Consider the following 20,779-nt stretch of genomic DNA (forward strand, 5'->3'; position numbering starts at 1 on the left):
TGTGAGCTGAACCATTTTAGAGACAAAAGCTCTCTGCCATCTCTTAAATATTAAATTAAATGGCACTTTCTTCATGCTTCAAACATTCATAGCAGCACTTCGGAGACACATATTTACCATATGCAGTGTATAGGATTTGGTGAATTTACTTTCAAAGTAAAGTTTTTGTTTTAAAAGAAAAGCAGTTGCTTTCACAGCTGGACTTCTTTTTTTAAGAGGGTCTCTGGCTGGGAAAAAATAAACACTGAATATCTCTTATCTGCAACCACCATTTGTTACACAAAGCCAGAATTAGCTCTGTCAGGTCTGAGTGAACGGGTTCCTTCCCACATCTGAAAAGAATGAGCTGATTGTTAATCGGCAAACAAATCACATGCACCATAAATCAAAGAGCAAACCGAATTTTCATTCAAGTCAAAGCTGCAGGAAACCAGAGGTATTATGAAAAACTGGAACAGCACTTCATACTTTTTAATTTCATGTTAGCCTCTCACCATCCACCAAGTAGCCAGTAAACCACTCAGGGCACATGTGTCAAACTCAAGTCCCATCTATCATTTCAGGTTCTCAATAAATTTGGTCTGCCTACTTGAAGACATGGTCTATAAAACATCCTGTGCACATGCCAAACTAAACATTCATCCATCCATTTTCTGCTGTTTATCCAGGGACAGCAGTTTAAGCAAAGACCATACCTCCCTTTCCCCAACAAACTTCTCCATTTCTTCTGGGGGAACATGAAGGAGTTCCCAACCAGCTGAGAGGCATACTCTCCCCAGCATGTCTTGGGTCTGCCCCAGGCTTCCCTGTGGTAGGACATGCCCAAAACTCTTTAGAGACACCCGGGAGGCATCCTGGTCAAATGCTTGCCACAGCCCCACTCCAAAAAAGAGTTTCAAGAGCATGAACTGTGCCCTAAGGCAAGCCTGACGATATAGCTTGGGCTCTTTCCCCACCAGGTGACATGCCATGTCGTGTGAGTCGTCACCTTAACGACTCACACGATGGTAAGGTGATTCACAAACCTGCCCTGTCCACTGCAGAGTCACATGTAGTTAAAGATTTTATTTACACCTATAAATAATGACGATAGACACCTTTGTAATTAATAGACTGTGTCACATTTATTATAAGGTCCAAATACTTTTTTTATGGCTCCATAACAATTTATTTTGCTCAAAAATTGCCTTAAAATGTTTCCTTTGACTGTGATGTGTTAGATGAGTTAGACCTCACAGAGTTGACTTCCTGTTCAGCTCTTAACATGATACTGATTTCCCACTGAGGCCCTCACACGTTAATGAGGCCAACACATTTTCCTCTCCATGATTTAGGGAGAAGTTGCATTTTAGCCACATGCCAAACAAATGTAGTGTGTGGGATTTAAAGCTGTTCCTCCTTCATAAGATTTATATATGGTTATGCTGTATAAGCGCTTTGACTGCTCAGACTGAGTAGAAAAGCGCTATATAAGAACTAGTCCATTTACCATTTACCATATGTCAAACAGATAAATATTCTACATAAGGTGATAGATTGAACCCAAACCTAATCTAAGGGAGGTTATTATCAAGCAGAAAAGAGCTCAGCAGCTGCTGCTGCAAAACACACCACCACCTGCACAGTCAGACCAAGTGTTTTCTGGACCAAATGAGCTCCTTTTGGGGTTAAAACACAAACTGAACAGCCCTAATATTCTCAGGTTCCAGTCCCACTGAGCTGCCTCTGCCTCCACCTCCTCAGTTCAGTATTTGGGGGTGTGGGTGGGGGTCATACCACTGGCATGCCTCAGCTTTGATTAAAGGAAATGCTTACATCAGTCCTTCTCCAAGAGAAACAGCCATCCGCTCAGCAGATGGTTTCATCCAATGGCTCACAAGCTTTACGGGGCAGGCAGGCAGACAGGTGCACTCTCTCCTAACGGTAGGAAGCACACACACACACACACATGTGTTACCGCTGTTGCGTGTGTTATACAGCAACACTAAAGATGCAGTCATCTCTAAAGCTTTACACATTGTCAGGTTCTTTCCTCAGAATCTGTGCTTTTTCGCGTAATCAGAGGAGGCAGGTTATGAAACAACCAGACCAGGACACAAACATGTTCCAGTAAGTCCCCCATACTAACTCTAAACAACAAATTATAGATATTTTCTTAAAGTCAGAACAGTCCCGAGCTCTATGTTACTGCTGACCCTTGAAGTTAGCAGGTTAAAAAAATTCAGGTGGACAACAGGTTGTGTGAATTAGAAGAAGCTGAGTCATATTTTCTTTTATTCTGTCTTACTGTGATGAAATGAGAATATCTGCATTATATTTAGTGATATAAATAGAACAGAACTTGGGGCAGACCTAGAACCTGTTGGAGAGGTTATGTCTCTTGGGTTGCTTGGGAATGTCTCAGTGTCCCACAGGAAGAGCTGGAAAAGGTGGCTGAGGAGAGCAAAGTCTAGGCATCTCTGCATAAACTACTGTGTCTGCAATCCAGACCCAGCTGAAGATGGATGGATGGATGGATGGATGGATGGATGGATGGATGGATGGATGGATGGATGGATGGATAGATGGATGGATGGATAGAGCTGCCTTTGTTTCTTAAGCTTGGAAGATACCCAAGTTTGGAGTTTTTATAACTTATGAGTACTTGGTTATCTGGCTCTGGTTACTTGTAACTTGTGTCTTGTAAGACTATTCAGGTTGTTAATTTGTTTTATGAATAATAACAATAATAATAATAATATGTCTTCTCTGGTTCTTCTTCAAGTGGAAATGAAGCTCTTGAGGCTTGTTCCAAAAGCATGTCAGCACCTATGATAACTGACCTCAGAGGGTTAAAGATATGGTACTTTATAGCAGAAATAAACATATTTACAGCCAGGTACAAAAACCATTTGGGTAATTGGTGTCTCTGAACTGAATCTTTGGACCAGGTGGTGCTGTTTATGCCTTTTGGTGAAAGGCATTTCTTGGAGTAATGTGATTATCTGACAAATAATCTGCTTTTCTCTGCAGTTATCGTCCAAGAGGTCTGCGCTCCAGTTTTAATGATTTAAATTCTGAGATCTTATTTTTATGGTACTTAGTACTAACTTGCAGATATGTGTGTCTGTGTGTTGCACACATACAGTTTATTAATGCAGCCGATAATTTATGGGCAATTCTGTCTCCAAAGGAATAATTCTAACATTGAGATTTCAACATGTGGAGATCAGAAATCATTGGGTAACATCACAGTGGCTTTGTCCATCGCTTATAGGCAAAATTAAAAAACAAAAACCAACCTGACTTCTTGTTATTTTAACTAGACCTTGCAACAGTTTATTAAGCCAGCCAAGTAAAACACTCATGTTCCACATCAGACACAATCATTCCTGGGTTAAATTGTAAATTTGGCAGCTGTAAATCTCACAAATTCCTCCAATAGTTTAGTCTGCAGATCCTTGGGGGGGCAGAGGGTTTCACTGAAAGGAGTTTGGAGCTCAGTCAATTGGCCTTTTTTTTTTTTTTTTTACTTTTTTTTCTATTAAACACTAGTTTATGCAGCTTTCCCACATTTGGAGCAGGTCAGATGAGCACTTCATCTCTGGCTCATATTTATACATCAGAAATTCTTGACATACTTTACAAAAAGGTCTTGGATAAGACATACAAATGACTTCATCAGATAAGTGCTGGAAAAGGGCATTTTTTAAGTATAACTCACTTCATTTTTTCAAAGCATTTTCAACTTTTTACAACAATCAGCGAAATGACACAAATCTGATATATATATATATATATGTGTATATATATATATATATATATATATATATATATATATATATATATATATATATATATATATATATATATATATATATATATATATATATATATATATATATATATATAAACAGTCCAAATAAATCTTATGAGTCTTTTTTTTCCATGTTTCCATTATTTGGATTTTCTTGGATGTATCCCGCTCATCATTAACAACATCAACATTACAGACGAGTTTTAGTGAGTGGGTGTTTCAGACCATCACCTCTATGAGTTTATCTTCATCTGTTTAGTCTTAAACAGTCTCTGGTATGCAGTCTGTAAGCCCACTTGTGAAGAGTAATGTCTGTTGCACAGCAGTGAATCTGAAATACCAACTCCAGTTTTAGATTTGAACATAGTATTAAAACGTGTTTCCTGTCTCTGCTACCTGCACCCACACGTCTCCACCACCATGTCCTCATATTGCTTGTAAACAACGTTATTGGCCGAATCAATGTAGAGGATACTGATCGGGCTGAGCCGTGTCGGGACACAGCAAGTGGGTGGTGTTGACTCTGGGTCCATGGAGTTAATCAGGGTCTGTATGATAGCATGATTGGTTGGTTCAAGGTGTGAGCGGATGGGGAAATCGCAGGCACCGTCACAGTGATAGGCGTCATACTCCAGCGGAGCGATGATCCAGTCGTCCCAGCCCATTTCCTTAAAGTTCACGTGGAGCCGTCTCCGGTGGCAGCGTGGCCTTGCCTTCACCGCTTGGTGCTGTGGCAGTGACTGCTGCGGTGGTTTTTTAAACCCCCTCGCAGCAGGTGCTCGTCGCATTCGTCGCTGGGTGAACAGGTACTCATAGACAGTTTTGTTATCGTGGCCAGACCGTGCTTTGATCTCTTTGTAGAAAAGATCACGCTTCTTGCTTTTCCCAAATGCCAAGAAGAAGGCTTTTTCCTTGTTGGTCCTGCCATGTCTAGCAAACCCCAAAGTGCGAAGGTCCATGGGGCGACCACCTCTGTGCTCCAGGGCCTCCAGTTCAAAGCACAGTTCCTGTGAATCTTGGCCCTTCTGGTTTTTGATGCCCCTGAAGACCTTCCATACGTCAAACACTTCCCATGTGCTGCTGAAGCTGCTGAACAGATCCTCCATGATCTTCATCTGAACAAGAACAGGCTTTTGTTTGCCTGAAGTGCAGGTGTACAGCCTTAGGACTGGTGAAAGGACTCCTTTTCCTCCTCCATCAGAGTCTCTGTAGCCTATCAAAACTCTGCGAGTATCAGAGAAGTGCTTCCTCAGGATGCGTAGCTCGGCCCCCAGGAGCCCATCTCGTTCCAGAGAGCTGATGTTGAAGAGATACCTTTGCCGTCGCAGCTGGGGCCCACGCTCATCTGAGGGAGGTCAGAAAGAGAAAAAAACATTAACATGAGTAAATATTCAGAGAGGCAAGAGAAAAATAGTATAACAAACTTACATACACACTTATATAGAAGCTGAATGCAGCACAACTAAAAACAGTAAATTAATTAATCTGCAGTGAGTCACTAATGCTCCTGTTCCAGCCCCAGAGGGCCATCAACTGATGCAGTTCACTTACAGTTGGCCTTCCACCTTTTAGACTCTTCTATCCTCCTTGAGATTCATTTGCATCTTCAATAGTTCCACTACACACCTGCTGACACTGCTGACTATAGTATAACTGATTGTTGCTTTCTTATTTGAAGGGTTTAAAGTAAATCTCTTATCAGGTCTCCCTACTTAAAACCTTTGTTGAACACATTTTGATAATCTAAATATTGGTAAATGGACTACTTCTTATATAGCACTTTTCTACTCAAGTTGAGCACTCAAAGCTCTTTATACAAGATGTTTGCATTCACCCTTTTTAATTCTAAGTGCTTTCTATCTAACAACTCAGGGTTGCTCTTGCCAAGGATAATTTGACATGCAGACTGAAGTAGCCAGACTTCAGTCTTGCCAGACTTCGATTGCTGGCAGACTGAAGTAGCCAGCAATCGAACCACCAACCCTTTGATTAGTAGATGACCTGCTCTATCTCCTATGTCATAGCCACTGGCTGTCTGGTTCTAGCTTCTGAAAAACAAGGAAATATAGTATTTTCATTCAATGCTAGTCCCCATCATAGTCTATACACTGTACAGACTACAGCCTGTTATACCTTTTTTTCACCATGGCAATCTTGGTGCTTTGAAACTGGACGTGATGAGTGAGTATTTATTGAGGAGTTGCCCTCTGCTGGCCAATAAAAAGCATGCAGGGTTAAGGCACTTGTGCATTTGCTTTTCTTTTCTTTTTTTACTCTGTCTGCATTCATGCTTCAGTGCAAAGATGGACCTAATGGTTTGCTCTACATCTTAATTTATAAGGTAGATGTTAATTATTAACTGAACTCAATTAGTTTTCATGCTTGTCTTTGCTTTCTTAGATAAGAGAAATAATAACATAGATTTTGCTGAAACCTTAAGCCTGAAAACAGCAATATGAATTAATTTACATAAACATCAATGTTATATATATTTTTTACTACCCTGTAATTTGTAAGTGACGCCATCAATTAAAGCATTAACTATTATATAAAAAGGAAAGAACTGCATCTTTGACTTTATTTTGGGGAATTCTAGACTTTTGGAGACATCATTTGGGACTAATAAACCACAAGGGGCAAACCCCAGGGATGAAAACTAAAGCTAAAGCAAACTGCAGTTCCTCGAATGCCCACTTGAGGCTAGCTCCAAAAGTTAAAATGTCCAACTTATCTGGCTACAAAATACCTTTTGGGTCTCTGTAGCTAATTCACCCTCATATATTGTTTTTATGACCAATATATGGGGATGAATTTATCAGTATATAAGGGACGTGACCAGTTGTCCAATCAGTTGTAGCCAATCAGTGTCTGCTAGACTTCACCTCAGCTAACTGGAGTCGATCAGCTGGACCTCTGTGCCATGTTTATGCTTATCCAACAAATAATATGGCTGCTGTGCAGTTAGTTGTACTAACAGACCATCCAAGAAGTCTGAGCTCCAGTGGTGGTGAGACAAATTCATGGATTTTATTCAGTGTTACTGAGCACTAATTAACAGGTGTCTGTATCAGTATATTGCATCCATACAGTCCATTAATGTAGCTTGCTAACCAAACTAGCTAGCATTAGCTGAAAACACTCCACCCTCTCCACCTAAATATGGTAAGCCATGCCTGGGAAAAAAAAATAAAATGTGGCGGCAGCTAAAATGCAGATGCTGAAGCTTCAAACTGCAGATCCAAAAAACAGTGGGTGATGTCATTGCCACGATAAATTACTGCAGTTATTTTAAGACAGTAAATACACTGAATTATCAAGGAAATTAACAGCATTTGCATACAACATTCTAATGTTACTAGTGCATATATACATTTCTTTCATTTTAGAGGACATTAAACTAACTTACATTTCCTTCTTGGAGACTTAGAACCAGTCTTTAGAGTGACATTTTTGTGATTTGCATTAAATAAATTGTCCCCAAAGGGAAGTCAAGTCATGTGTCAATGAAAAACCCCACAACATTAGCAAAACAATCACACTGTGTGCACAACAACATCAGGAAGACTGAACTGAATGGTGGGTTTACTTTTGCTGTCAGTGAGGAAAACCGTGAACTTCGACATCCAAAAGAAACCCAGCAATAAAATCCAACAAAGTACACGTGATTGAAATTGTGTCACTGTAAGGACCCAGTTTACCTAATGCATTCCCAGGCTAACCTGACCCTTAGGCTAACCTTAACTGTAAAACTAAGTCTGAACCTTTGAACCTCCTTTTGAAACACTGTCCTCGCAGCATAGGTCAGAAACTCACTGTGGTCCTCACAAAGGTGGCTGTTCATGTACACTGCTTACACATTCTCACGGCACCCCCACCTCCTGTCCAGGACTTTATCATGCATCACAAAGTACATTAGAATGAGGCCAGGGGACCACAATGGTGTGTAAACAGGCCTGCTATTACAGACCTATTCACAGCAGATAGACAGCAAACTCAGAAACTCTCATGCAGTTGTAATTTAGTGAAGACAAAAAATGTTGGAAGGATGCACAACTCTCAGCTGTAGCCTTTATCACCTCAAAAGGCTTGGAAAATTAAATTCTTCTCAGTCCAGGAGCCAGCATGAAACAGAGTATTGTATATGTTGGCTTCTGAACTCTGACTTCACCCTGACATCCACCGGACATCAGGTGGATGCAGCTGACAGCAGTGGCAGCGAGCAGCAGCAGAGCTTTCACAGCCTCCTGAAACCAAACATTTCTGCTTGGTTTCTGGAAGGAATTTTTAACACATTGGGACCCGTTCATGTAATTATTACTCACTGAAATTGCAGTTGGAGCAAACTCAAACCAGGGCAGGTTCAAACCCGGGTCTCTGCCACAGGTTTGAACAATAAAGATATAAAATACTGTTGATTTTACAAAAACTCTAAATGCAAAGGTTTTGTGATCTGCACATTGTAACGACAAAATACCCAAAATGAGGCATATTTTACAAATTCCTCATTTTTCTTAGGGCATTTCAGGCCATTCATCATCATCACTCATTAAATGATGAAAACAATTTAACAGCAACAAGAAAACCTTCTGTTGTCCGGCAATTTTTTAGGGGAGTGGGGAAAGCGGTGTCTCTGACTCGTGGGTTCAGCTTTTAGAAACTCTTGGCTTTGGCCAAGGTCAACATTTTCAAAATGTACTTTGTACTTCAAAAGGGGGAAATCTCTAAATTTCTCCCAATAAATTTAAATATTCTAAACTCTTTCTTTCCACTTAAATTCCTAGTATGACCAACAGGAGATGACTGATGTGTGAGAAGAGCTGTCAACTTCTAGACTTTAACACTAGAAAAACATTGGACACCCAATCACAAAGCCACAACATCCAAAATCTATAAAAATGTAATGATGATCGCAGTACTATTAAATTAAAGATTAAAAATAGTACCGACATTCCACAGTAAGTTAAAAAAAACTAGGATAAATTAACAGACTATTTGATTAAGTAGTTTGCATTTACTATGCAGTGCATGAAAAAAAGGTTTGCCTGTATTATTGAACATAAATGACCAAAATTAGGAAAACAAACACACACAAATTTGATCCACACCCTCACAGATGTAAACAGTGGATGAATAAATTGAAAATGAGTTAAAAGTTACTTGAAGAATTAAATTATGACTCAATGCCACCTCAACTTCTAATCAACTAATTAACAAATAAGCAATCATTCCAGCTTTAGATACTTTGTTTCACACACATACTGCATCATCGGGGCCAACAACGCTCCATAGGTTGATAGGTTCAGCCCTGCATGTGGCAGAAAGAAAGAAAGAAAGAAAGAAAGAAAGAAAGAAAGAAAGAAAGAAAGAAAGAAAGAAAGAAAGAAAGAAGCAATAAGAATGAATGAAAGGCAAGAAGGCAAATAACGAGTGTCGGGGTCATCAGTTCCTCCTCTCAGCATGTCGACGAGGTCAGCAGCGACTCACTGAACAAATAAAGGCCACATTAAAAGTACATTAAGTGGTGGAAATGTAAACCTTGAGCAGCAGCAGGAACATGAAACTTTGCTCATTTGAACACTGTTTTAAAACTGTTTTACATCGCAAAGACAACACGACACACAGCGGCTGTGAGCACTGTTTATTTACCCTCAGCAGGCCGTATATATCGCTCAGAGCTGACCAGATGTTAGGAACACATGGCAGCGCGCGCGCGTGCACACACACACACACACACACACACACACACACACACACACACACACAAAGACTCACAACGGCGTAGGAATAAATATACATAAATATGTGCATAGATCTGCACAGGCATGCTCCAGAAATTAAAACCCCTGAAAGTCTGGCATCAAAAGCAAATTATTTCTCTGCTACACTACCTACTGTCACAAGACCAGTAATTATTGGTCTTTACAAAATTGCTTACTAAAATTTATTTATAATTTCATACATATAAATTCTCTCCCTTGAGCCCTAAACCTGTATTATGGTAGCAGATATAAATAAAGCTGCCACCACAGCAACCCCCTCCTGGCTGATTGCAGAGGCAACTTGAGTGAAACTGAAGCCAATCTGGGAGAAGCATTCCACTTCCCATCAAACCCAAACTGGCTGCAGTTCAACTGGGTGTGCAACAGACGGTGCTCATGTGATAGTCTTCACTGAACAGGAGTGAATGTCACTTAAATAATTATTTCCAGCTGCTTCTGGACAAAAAAGTTTGTTTTCACAAATCCAGCATCAATAATATGTGCAGACTGAAATACATCTACACTTATGTCCTTTAGTTTTGTTTATGGAGTATTTTACTACAATGAAAATTTTTAAAAAACTGATAAATATCTATTGTCTTGACTAGTTTTATCAAAAATATGATGACTTTTCCAGAAGAGCATCCCCATGAAACTGGAAGTCCAGAGAGTGGGACCTCTAAAAGCATGTATGTGGTAATGATTAGAAGCTGTAATTGTTTGCTGTTTTGATTAGTCGTTGTGGTACACCTGCAGGCCTCTGTTCATGACTGAAAAAAGAAAGGCAGCTTTTAAAGGGACTTTTTGTACATTTCTGTGTTTTAAAGTAATTTAAAACTTTCCAAAATTAACTAAAGCTATCAACAAATATCATGTCTGTTGTGCTGTGCCAACTTAAGACAAATTAGGGCTATACTGCATTTTTCATGTAATACCAATTGGTGCCACAAGGTGGTGGAGTGAGTCAAACGTGTTTAAGTAGGGAAGTCATGAAGCACATTTTTATTACGGAAAAGGCAAAAACCTATTCTACTCAATTCCAGCTCCAAATTGGTTTTCTTGGACTCTACTGAAGCAACTTTGCATGGTTCATAGTTCAAAATAATCCTTCTTTGGCTCACACTGGGCCTAGCTCAGCTCCTCGGTTAATAAAAAAAAAAAAAAAAAAAAAAAAAAGACTATTTTAGCTCCTCCTCCTTTAAGGCAACCCTTTATAATCTAATCTTTCTTCTGATTGGCTGTGCCTGTCACAATAAAGTTTAAACAGCAGGTGGGTGCGGCTTCTATGTAGATGTGATGACCATATAAGGATATCCATTCTTACTGATATCATACAGATCCAAAAATATAAAAAAATAATTGAAACTGAGTGTTTAGAGCAGCCTGAGCTTTTGGCTCACAGGGATTACTGTACACTGACCTAATTATATACAACATGATGTGGTTATGCACAGCTGGAACAAGAGATACATGACAGAAAATACAGAGAATTCATGTTGACTATAACTTTTATTGTGATGCAATAAATCACTAGCAGAAAGCTGTTATTATTTTTAAGTATTTAGAAATCACTTTATAAACAGCTGCCACAACTCAGTCCACAAAAGCGCTACAAGAACTACTCAAATATCCTCCAGCAAATCAATGGCACATACTTTGTTAGCTTTGGGTAGAGCTGGGCTAGGTGTTTCCGGTCTTTAAGCTAAGCTAACTGGCTGACAGTAAATGCGACCCCCGTTTGCTGAGCCGCTCCTTCAGCGTATGGGAGGTGTACTGACTTTGTGATGTGAAGATCATTCATTTCCACTTCCCATCATGTGCTGCACTGCACACACTGCTGACCTTCTGACTCCAGATGCCCCACCCCCCAGCACCTCTGACTTTCACACCACAGGGACTTCTGAACATTTACACAATTATGCAGCCCCTGCCTCCCCGCGCCGCCCTCCTCTGGTACCCTCCACACTGGAGGGTGGACGTCCAGTCTCTCCCTCACATCTTGACAAGGTAGTTCTCAGTCTGTGTGATGCGCAGATTGTCCCACTTCAGTGGAACTAAGTTCCAGTTGGATCCTTTTTTATAACTGATATAAACTGTGGGATGTGAACTTGTTTTTGGGTTCCTTTAAAAATCACTGCCCTGTAAGCAGCTTATAGCACTTCTCCTGTCCTTTTCCTCAGATCTCCTCTGACCTCCTGCTCTAGCTCCTGGTGTCTCTTCTTCAGTTCTGTTCTTAATAATTCAGTTAATCACCAATATTTCCATATAGTGAAAGATCTTCCAGATAGTACCAGTGGCCAGTGGTGTATAATATGTAGTAACAGGCAGGAGATGTACTGCTGCCAAAGGTCAGCCCTCAGACTGTGGACACCCCTCAGGAAAACTCGAATGACTGCAACATCTAGTCCATCACAGTTCAAGTGGGTTTATGTCTTTCAACTTAAAGGGCCTCTAAGACCTTTATTCCACTTTCTACAAAGAGAATTAAGAATCTGTCACACTGTCTTTAAGTTTTTTGCAGATTTCCTCACACAGTTGAACAATATTTCTTTCTTTTGCCACAGAAACGTTTGTTCATTTGAGAATTAAACGTGATTTTAGGACTACTAACTGCTCATTAAACAGACGCAAACCGGCGCTGGGATGGAGAAGAGCTCATCAGAAAGAGACTGCTTACCTTGTCCTTTATCCACGAAGCTCGTGATGGTGTTGGCCAGACCCGCGTCGTGCAGAGCGCTGCCGTTTATGTCCCCTCTGGAGAGAGACCAGTACAGCGACAACATGTAGTCGTGAGGAATCACCAGCGGCTGTTTGTGATGCGCCTCCCGGTGGCTCGGTTTGCTGCTGGTTCCCCGCTGCCCCGCCGGAGCCGCGCTCTGCTGCTGCTGCTTTTGCGCGCTGAGGACTCTTTGCGGAGATCCGGTGCGCGCTGGAGCGGCTGCAATTTTCCCCAAACTTTTCCCCGGTATACCTCCACCTCCACCTCCAGCACCCGCAGTCCCGACTCCTTTCGCTCGTGCATGTGCGTAAATACCTGCGGGTGCGTGCGCTTTATCGTGTGCATCCCCGGCGGGCAGCCAAGAGCGTACAAGTTCTTTGCGCCCTAAGCTCACTGCTCTGTCCCGCTGCAGGTGTGTGCGGTTCACCGTCACGGTTCCGCTGCGCTGTGGCCAGCTCTTTCCCGCCGTAAGTTTGGTGTCAATAACAGTCGCCTCTCCTTTGATTAGCGGCGGACCTGCGCGGATACGCGTGATCCGCACTGGACTCCACGTCCCCTGAGCGGCCACCGGTCGCCTTCCAGCGGCTTGCAGTGATCCTCCCACGGCTCTTCTGTGGGCTTGCTCTCCCGGTACGCGCTCCGCTGCTTCTCCAAACGGGAGGAGGTGGTAGTCCGTCGGTCTGGCCCGGCTTAGCGAACCGAGGACAGGATGCAGGTAAATGAGAGTCCAGCAGCTGAGCAGAATAAAAAGACGCTTCACAACTTTCATCCTAAAGCCCTTTAGCCTTCTGCCAGGCTGTCATTGTACCAAACTGCAGTTAGTTCAGAAGAAAGTGACCAGTTCGGCTAAAACAGGGGAGAAAAGTCCAGTTAAATCCGAGTCTTTCATTCTCTGAGGTTTCTCTGCCTCAGGAGAAATGAATAAAAGCTGCTCCCCCCGCCTGAAATAGGCTACAGATACATGCCAGGCAGTAAAAGCAAAGCTGTGGACTATAACTGACTTTTATAAGTTGAAGAAACAAATCCTGCAAAGCTTTATTGTCCCATGCGTCATGCGTAAGAAACATAGTGCTGGAGAGAGCCTGCCCGTGACAGCAGAAACCAAAGCAAAGGCTGAGAGCCGCATTTGAACACTCCGCGGAGCTATTCTGCTGGATATCTTGTAAGAAACTTCTTTAAATCCCACTACTTTTTTTTTTTCTGAGAGGGAAGAATGGCGTAATGCTGCAGCCTTCTTTCGCTCTCTCTCTCTCTCTCTCTCTCCCTCCTTCCCTTCAAAGTTTGAACTCCGTCCAGTAAAAATATTTCACTCACACACCAACCTGCAGGTGCTCGAAAAAAAATTCTCCAGCAAACCTGAGCGCAGGAATTGAAAACGGAATTTCAGAAAACTGTTTTAATTACCGCGTGATGTCATGCTACCCAAACGCATTTAACAGCGATATTTCTTCTGAAATCTTCCTCCCTCTTTTCCACCAATGACTCACTCACGCTGCAACATAAAATGCCCCCCAACACACACACACACACACACACACACACACACACACACACACACACACACACACACACACACACACACACACCTACGCGCGCACACGCACAAACACCCACAAAAGACAATAAGGATAAAAACTTTACAGCACTGAGCCGAGTCAAGCAGCCACAGGGGACCGCTGACCAAAACTGAGTCCTAAAATAGCTTCACTCATCAGTACCGGTTTAATTAGTTATTAATATATTAATTTATTTGTCTTCATTGCAACACTACAAACATGGAGAAGGTATTGATAAGGCACACTTGTTTCAGAGGAAAGCTTCTTTTGGAGCTGTTTTTTTTTTTTCTCTTTGCACTGATTAACACTCATTTTTATTGCTCAGAAGCATCTCTGGATAACCCCCCCCCCCCCCCCCCCCCCCCCCCCCCCCCCCTTCACAGTAACTGCATGGAAGCTGAATTCTTATATAAACTGCCCATTTGAATTGCATTACCGTTTAAAGTGCCTGTCAGGTGGATGCTGTTCTGTGTTTTTGTGTGCAGCCACAGAGACTTGCTGCCATTCTGTCCCAGCGGACAGTTTCATATTGATGTGTAACACAAAATACTTGTTTCTCATGCATAAACCTACATTACTTTCCAAAATACACAGCCTTTCTTTTTCTTCCAGCACCCCATGTGCTGCAGCTTTCCCAATAAAGTGCAAGTAATACAGAAACAGCTAGGATGTTCCACATGTCACTACTTTGACCTTCTTGCTGATCAACCTGTCAGCTGTCAGCATCTCAAACTTGTTTACAGAGGAGGCGGGAAGAAGGCCAGTAAAACCCAAAACAGGAAATTAGCATGACTAAAAAGATAACTATGGAACTCTGCACCATCAGCAGTGAGGGTGTGCGGTGAGTGGCTGAGTGATGATGGAAAGACACAAAGATTCATGTGGAAGAAGAGCTTCAGAAAGTCTGAGAGACTTACAGAGCCAGGTGTCTCCACGGTCTGCTCCATCCACCCACTGCACTGAGGAAATGGACCATATAGACAGGTTATATAAGTAAGCAGACCATCACACCCCCTCGACGAAAACGAATTCCTGAATGGATCCCAGACACCCAAAAATTTAAACTATCTTATCTGGCCCAGCAAACCTGACAGCCACCAGGTTATCAGCCTAATTTGGAACTACTTTGGACAAACTGAAAATATTTAATGGTGCCTTTAAAATAAATAAATATTTTTTGAAGAATATTAAACAAGTAATTCATACCTTAATTACATTTAATTTTTTTTCATTTTATTTTATGCCACCCTCTTCATCTGAGGCCACAGTCTGTGAAGTTCACATTATTAAACTTTAAACACAGGATTAGAAACCCTCAGAAAAATAAATAATTCACTAAACCATGCATCCATTTTCTTCCACTTATCCTTTTCAGGGGCTGAAGCCTATCCCAGCTGTCACAGGGTGAGAGGTAGGGTACACCCTGGACAGGTCGCCAGCCTGTCGCAGGGCTAACACAGAGAGACAGACAACCATTCACACTCACACAGAAGAAATTAAATTGGGTTTTCAAACATCCACATTTATGTTTTTTTGGTTTCCTTCTGTCTCTGAGGAATGGGGGCCTCGGTTCTGATCCTAATGCTGTTTGCCAGTTTAATTTATGATGCCACAAGCAGCGCCAGCTCGGTGCCATAAATTTAGTTTTAACCCGACTCGTGGAATAATTAGCAGCCAGAAAACTCAAGTTCAAACCTGGAGCTCCGAGCAGTGGAGCCGGTCTCTGGGGGGTTTGTAACCGGAGCCGGTTCTGGTTCTGGTGCTGTGTTTGCCTTTCCTTCTCTTCAGTCTCTCTGACCTTACCTTCTTTTCTCCAGCCTGAGTCTTTCTGCGTGCTGCTCGTTATGACAACATGACAGATGAATGGAAGTGATTGGATAATACAAAGCTGTCAAGGATCCTGATGGAGTCAGCTCATCTGAACTCCAGAGGGATGTGAGTGGCGCTGACAGGTAACAGATTTATGTTTGCTTTAATTGTAAAAGAAGAGGAGTGTGACATTTAGGAAAGTGCTTTAAAAACTACATCAGAAAGCAAAGCTTCAACCTTATTTTCAGTTTATAGCTACATATGAAGCCCTGTTTTGCTTAAAAAGTACATGAATGAAACAAAATGCAATATTAATATTAACAGAAAGTGTGTGAAAAACTAAATGCATCCAGTGATTCAGAATCTTCTAGAACCTTGTTTAGCAGCAGCAACTTGAAGTAATGGTTTTCTGTATGACTTTATCAGTCTCTCACATCATTGCGGAAGAATTTTGGCCCACAAGGTTGTTTCGGTTCATGGATGTTTGCGGCATTCATTTATGCACAGCTCTCTGAAGGTCCCACCACAGCATTTCAGTCAGGCTGAGGTCTGGACTCTGACTCTTTTCTCTTTCAGCCGTTCTGTTGCAGGCTTGCTGCTGTGCTTGGGATCACTGTCCTGCTGATGACCCGGTTTGGTCCAAGCTTTAGCTGTGGGACAGATGGCCTCACATGTGACTCTAGAATACTTTGGTGCACAGAGGTCCACTCAGTGACTGCAAGCTTCCCGAATCATCAGCCCTCCACCACCGCACTGACAGCTGGTCTGAGGTGTTTGATATGCTGAGCTTGTTTTTTTCCAAACATGCTGCTGTGCATTACAGTCAAATATCTCCATTTTGGTCTCGTCTGTCCGAAGGACGTTGTTCCAGAAGTCTTGTGGTTTGTTCAGATGCTTTGCAAACCCAAGCTGTGCTGCCTTGTTCTCCTTAGAGAGAAGAGGCTTTCTCCTGCAGCCATTCCAAAGAAGCCATACTTGTTCGGTCTTTTTCTAATTGTGCTGTCATGAACTTTAACCTTTAACATGCTGACTGAGGCCTGTAGAGTCTGAAATAGAACTCTTTGGGGGTGTTTTTTTGCAGTTTCTCTGAGCATTGCACATTCTGGGGTGAATTTGCTGGGACATCCACTCCTGGGAAGACTGGCTGCTGTCTTTCCACTTGTGATTAATCTTTCCTCCTTGATTTTGCATTAACACAGAGCTGAATGCTCCAAAGCTTCTGCTTTAATAGCGGCACTCACACATGTTGATGATCAGTTAATTAATGCATTTGATTAGCAGCACCTGGCTGCTACTTAGCTTCTTAATTCATACAGAAGCTATAAGGGTGGGCACACTGCTTCTGCATTTTGTCATAATTTTAGTTAAATAAATGATGACTCTGTGTTATATGCCTTGTGTTGTTGTTGATCTGAAGTTGCATTTACCTCATTTTAAGACCAGTGAAGGACCAGATGATTTTTATGTCCTGATACATCAACCTTACAGTTGAATGAGGGTGTATTTCCTTCCTACCATGACTGTACATATACATGCCTACAGCTCTCCCACTGACTGAGAGGAATTCCTGCACTGCATTAATCTAAATGTGGCTCTCTTCTTTTACTGTAATGTCTTCTCCTTACATTTTATCTTATTATATTTTCGTGAAGCTTTACACTGACTTTCATGTATGTTGCCTTAATGTCTTTCATGTTTTATGTAATACACATTCAATCTGCTGTGGTTCAGTGTGGGAGAGAAGAAGCCTGAAGGACACTGCGGGGGTCTGAGCACTTTTTATAGGCTCTGTATATGTGAAGGCAGTTCCAGTATCAGAGGAATCGTGGGTGTGTGTTTGAGGGTGAAATGTAAACAGATCCTCCGAGTGTTGGACTTCGACTCTGGACCCACTGGTCTCACTTCAGAAAGCGTTGAGCGTAGCAGTTTGGGGCACAGTTTGGAGACAATGTGGTTTTCTTTTTGCAGGTCTGGCCTGTGTGGCATGCAGGATGCAGGGAACATTTAATTCTGAAAGATAAGTTGTTGACATTTCTGAATCTGAGACATGCCGTGAGGATCCCAGGCCAGAGCCAAAACCAAGAACATCAAGTGCACATGGAGTCTGATTCAGGCCAACTGACAAACAACCGTTTCCAGTACACAGAGCTGCTGCGAGGTGAAGAACATCCTCGCTGCATATTGTTCTGGCAAATGTCAACAACACAGAAAGGGATTTAGCCTGACGCTCATATCAACAGTCTGTCATACATCATAATTCTATAACAAACTGCAAGTGTTTAGAGTCACCGAGCATCACACCCTGATTCTCCATCAGGTCCAGACTAGCAGGGAAAACAAAGGCTAGGACCACACCAGCTGTCAGTAAATCTATCAACGTGTCCCTAAAGTTCTTCCTAAGGTTGTCTTCAAAGTTGCTGTAATTATCATTCTGGTACCATCTCTGTACAATCCTTCTGACACTTCTGATCCAGATCATTTACAGACGTTTATCACCTGTTGGACCAAGCTCCGTGTGTGGTAAAGGCTGGATGGGTTACAGAGGGCTTTCTGACTCACCTCATTTATTTCCAGTATTTTTTCAGTCCTGAAAACTTCATAAACGCAGCAGATATCAGTGTGACATTTTCAGGGCTAAAAAGCACATTTAAAAATTGTAAAAAAAAATAATAATTTTACAGCCACTCCAGGTGACCAGCTATCCTCAGTATGATGGGATAAGTCACAGTTTGAATAAACTGCAGCAGTTTAATGTCAGAGATGCAGAGGAGCAGAAACCATTTGATCTCTGGAGGAAAGTGCAACAAGTGCATTCTGGGTAAACTTTCAAGGCTCATATAACCCTTTACAGTATATGAAGTATCATACCCAGCAGTTGTGACTTGTGCTGTTGCAGTAATGTTGCCAGTGTTTTCTTTGCCATTTTTCATCTCGGTTTGATCGAAGTTGTAATTGATGTGGATTTCTGGTATTGTTGAAAAAAATTTAAAACATCTAAAATTTGAACCTGTCCCTGTGCAAGCTTGTAACTCATATATTTTTCATAGTATGAAGATACAATTTTTAGGGCTTTATTATACATGCCAAAGTTATTGTACAAGAAAAATCAGCTGTTCCTGAGGGGGCCTGGCAGGAAGAGATGTAACTGATTTTATGTGGAGCGACCTCTGCTGGGGAGCCGGGACCTTCTGAACCTGGCAGAGATGCTGTGGGCAGATCTAGAGGTCAGGAAAGACTTCTGCATCCTCTTATTTCCAGATGACAACTGTTCTGGAGTCGGGAAGTTTCTGAGCCCAGCTGCTGACTACCGAGACCAGAAGGTGTCTGAGGACTAAATAATTTGTTTTTTCATGATTCATATGTTAAATAAGATTTTGGAGCTCATTTTCGTTCATCCATGCCTCACAGAATTCTAGGAAGTTATGAATAGAGCAGAATTACATTACATGAAAATAAAGGTTGATTTATTTTTTTTATTACTGCATTTATGTTCATTGGTTACTGCTGTTAGCTACAGGCATTAAATAAATCACATAACCTGCAGATAAAGTTTCTTTAAACTGCCAGAAGTACAGACTGTGTGTCTAATCTGAGGGCTGAAGGCTATTGTGTTGCTTTAGACTAAAACTGGCATTCCCTTGGCAGTAAAACTCTACTTATAAATTAAAAACTATGCAGAAACTAATAACTGCTGCAGTTAGAAGGAAGCTGTCATCAGTCTGAGTTAATCCCAGAGGCTCCTGGGGCTGGCCAGCAGGACTTCCAATGAAAGAAGAATACTGCATGCTCACGTGATAGCTGACAAGTTAGGGAAACCAAAACAAAAATAGTCTGGCTTTATCATCTGCTTTTCTCTAAGTGGGACCATAATTTACAGACCACACATCATGTTGTAATCGGTAAGGCTTGAAACTAGTGACAGAGCCATAAACTCATCAGGAAAGTGAGGTCATAGGTCAAGTGAGAAGTAGGATCATTTTCTTATACACTTCTATAGATTTTGCAGCCAGATGAGTTGCCCCCTGCTGGCCATTAGAAAGATTGCAAGTTAAAGGCACTTCAAAGACTTCAATTTAAGTCCTGAAAGCTTTGTCTGTCTTTTATATACAAAATATGATTTAAAAACAAAAATTGGCAAATGTGCCAACTGAGCATGCACAGTAAGCCCGAAGTGGACTGAAGTTGCCTTGTGCTCCATATCATTCACTTCCTCTGTCCTGCACACACTTTCCTCTTTTTAACTTTTCCATGTTGTTCAATCAAAGCAAAATACAACCAGCTCTTCTTCTGCTGTCAGGATCATGTTTGCAAGTGTGCGCAAGTGGAACTTGTTCACAATAAGTATGTAAAGAAAAACTCCCATAGCTGTTCATTGAAACACCCATAATGACCTTATCAAGTCCTTAGTATGGACAAGTGTCAAAGCAACATCACTGACAGACTGTAAACAGGAACACCCATCAGCACTCATGGTTAAAGCTCTGCTGTGTTTGCCACGTGCAGAACCAGGAATAACGATGAAGGGAGGCGGGTGTGTCGGCTGATATTTAGACAGACAGGGGTGAGTGCCACTGCTAAACCGCGCAGCCAGACAGCGTCTGCCGTGAGGTTAGACCAATAAAACAAAGAGTCAATTTGTCAGCCATCACCGGCCTTCATCACGGTGAGGCGGCGCCCGGAGACGTGTCCTGCTGCCGCTGCCGCTCTGTGGAAACCTGCTGCTCTTTTTATGAAACCATAGGACAAAAAGTTTGTTTAGATGGAGGTAAATATAGAATATCCATGGCTCATTGGACACAGGTGTCAGTGGGCAGATACTGGGCTTTTATTTTATAATTGGAAATATTCGTCTCTCTCTCTCTCTCTCTCTCTCTCTCTCTCTCTCTCTCTCTCTCTCTCTCTCACACACACACACACACACACACACAGGGCTGAATGTAAAAATAGCTTGAAGTTTATATGTATTCTTTATATTTGGTGATGTTCAGACAGATTTTCACTGGAGGGCTGTCATTTTAGCTCATTTCCACTGGACTTATGGCTGTAGGGCTGGTGGGGCGATTTGACTGGAGTCTGAACAATTAGAGCTGGAACAGCTTCCTGTTATTCAGTCTGCTCTTCCTGTATTTTAACTGCAGGG

The 20,779-nt window shown here is 41.8% G+C and overlaps 1 protein-coding gene across 1 annotated transcript; it reads right to left on the reverse strand.

Moving 5' to 3' along the window:
* Nucleotides 1-3,901: 3,901 nt before the first annotated feature.
* Nucleotides 3,902-13,407, reverse strand: gdf5 (growth differentiation factor 5). The gene is made up of 2 exons (XM_030723871.1): nucleotides 12,233-13,407; nucleotides 3,902-5,141 (listed from the first exon to the last, which is right to left on the reverse strand). The coding sequence occupies exons 1-2, from the start codon at nucleotides 13,041-13,043 to the stop codon at nucleotides 4,189-4,191; spliced, it is 1,764 nt and encodes a 587-aa protein (XP_030579731.1). The 5' UTR covers nucleotides 13,044-13,407; the 3' UTR covers nucleotides 3,902-4,188.
* Between the last annotated feature and the right edge of the window lie 7,372 nt (nucleotides 13,408-20,779).

Source organism: Archocentrus centrarchus, unplaced genomic scaffold, assembly GCF_007364275.1.
Source record: "Archocentrus centrarchus isolate MPI-CPG fArcCen1 unplaced genomic scaffold, fArcCen1 scaffold_29_ctg1, whole genome shotgun sequence".
Lineage (NCBI taxonomy): Eukaryota > Metazoa > Chordata > Actinopteri > Cichliformes > Cichlidae > Archocentrus > Archocentrus centrarchus.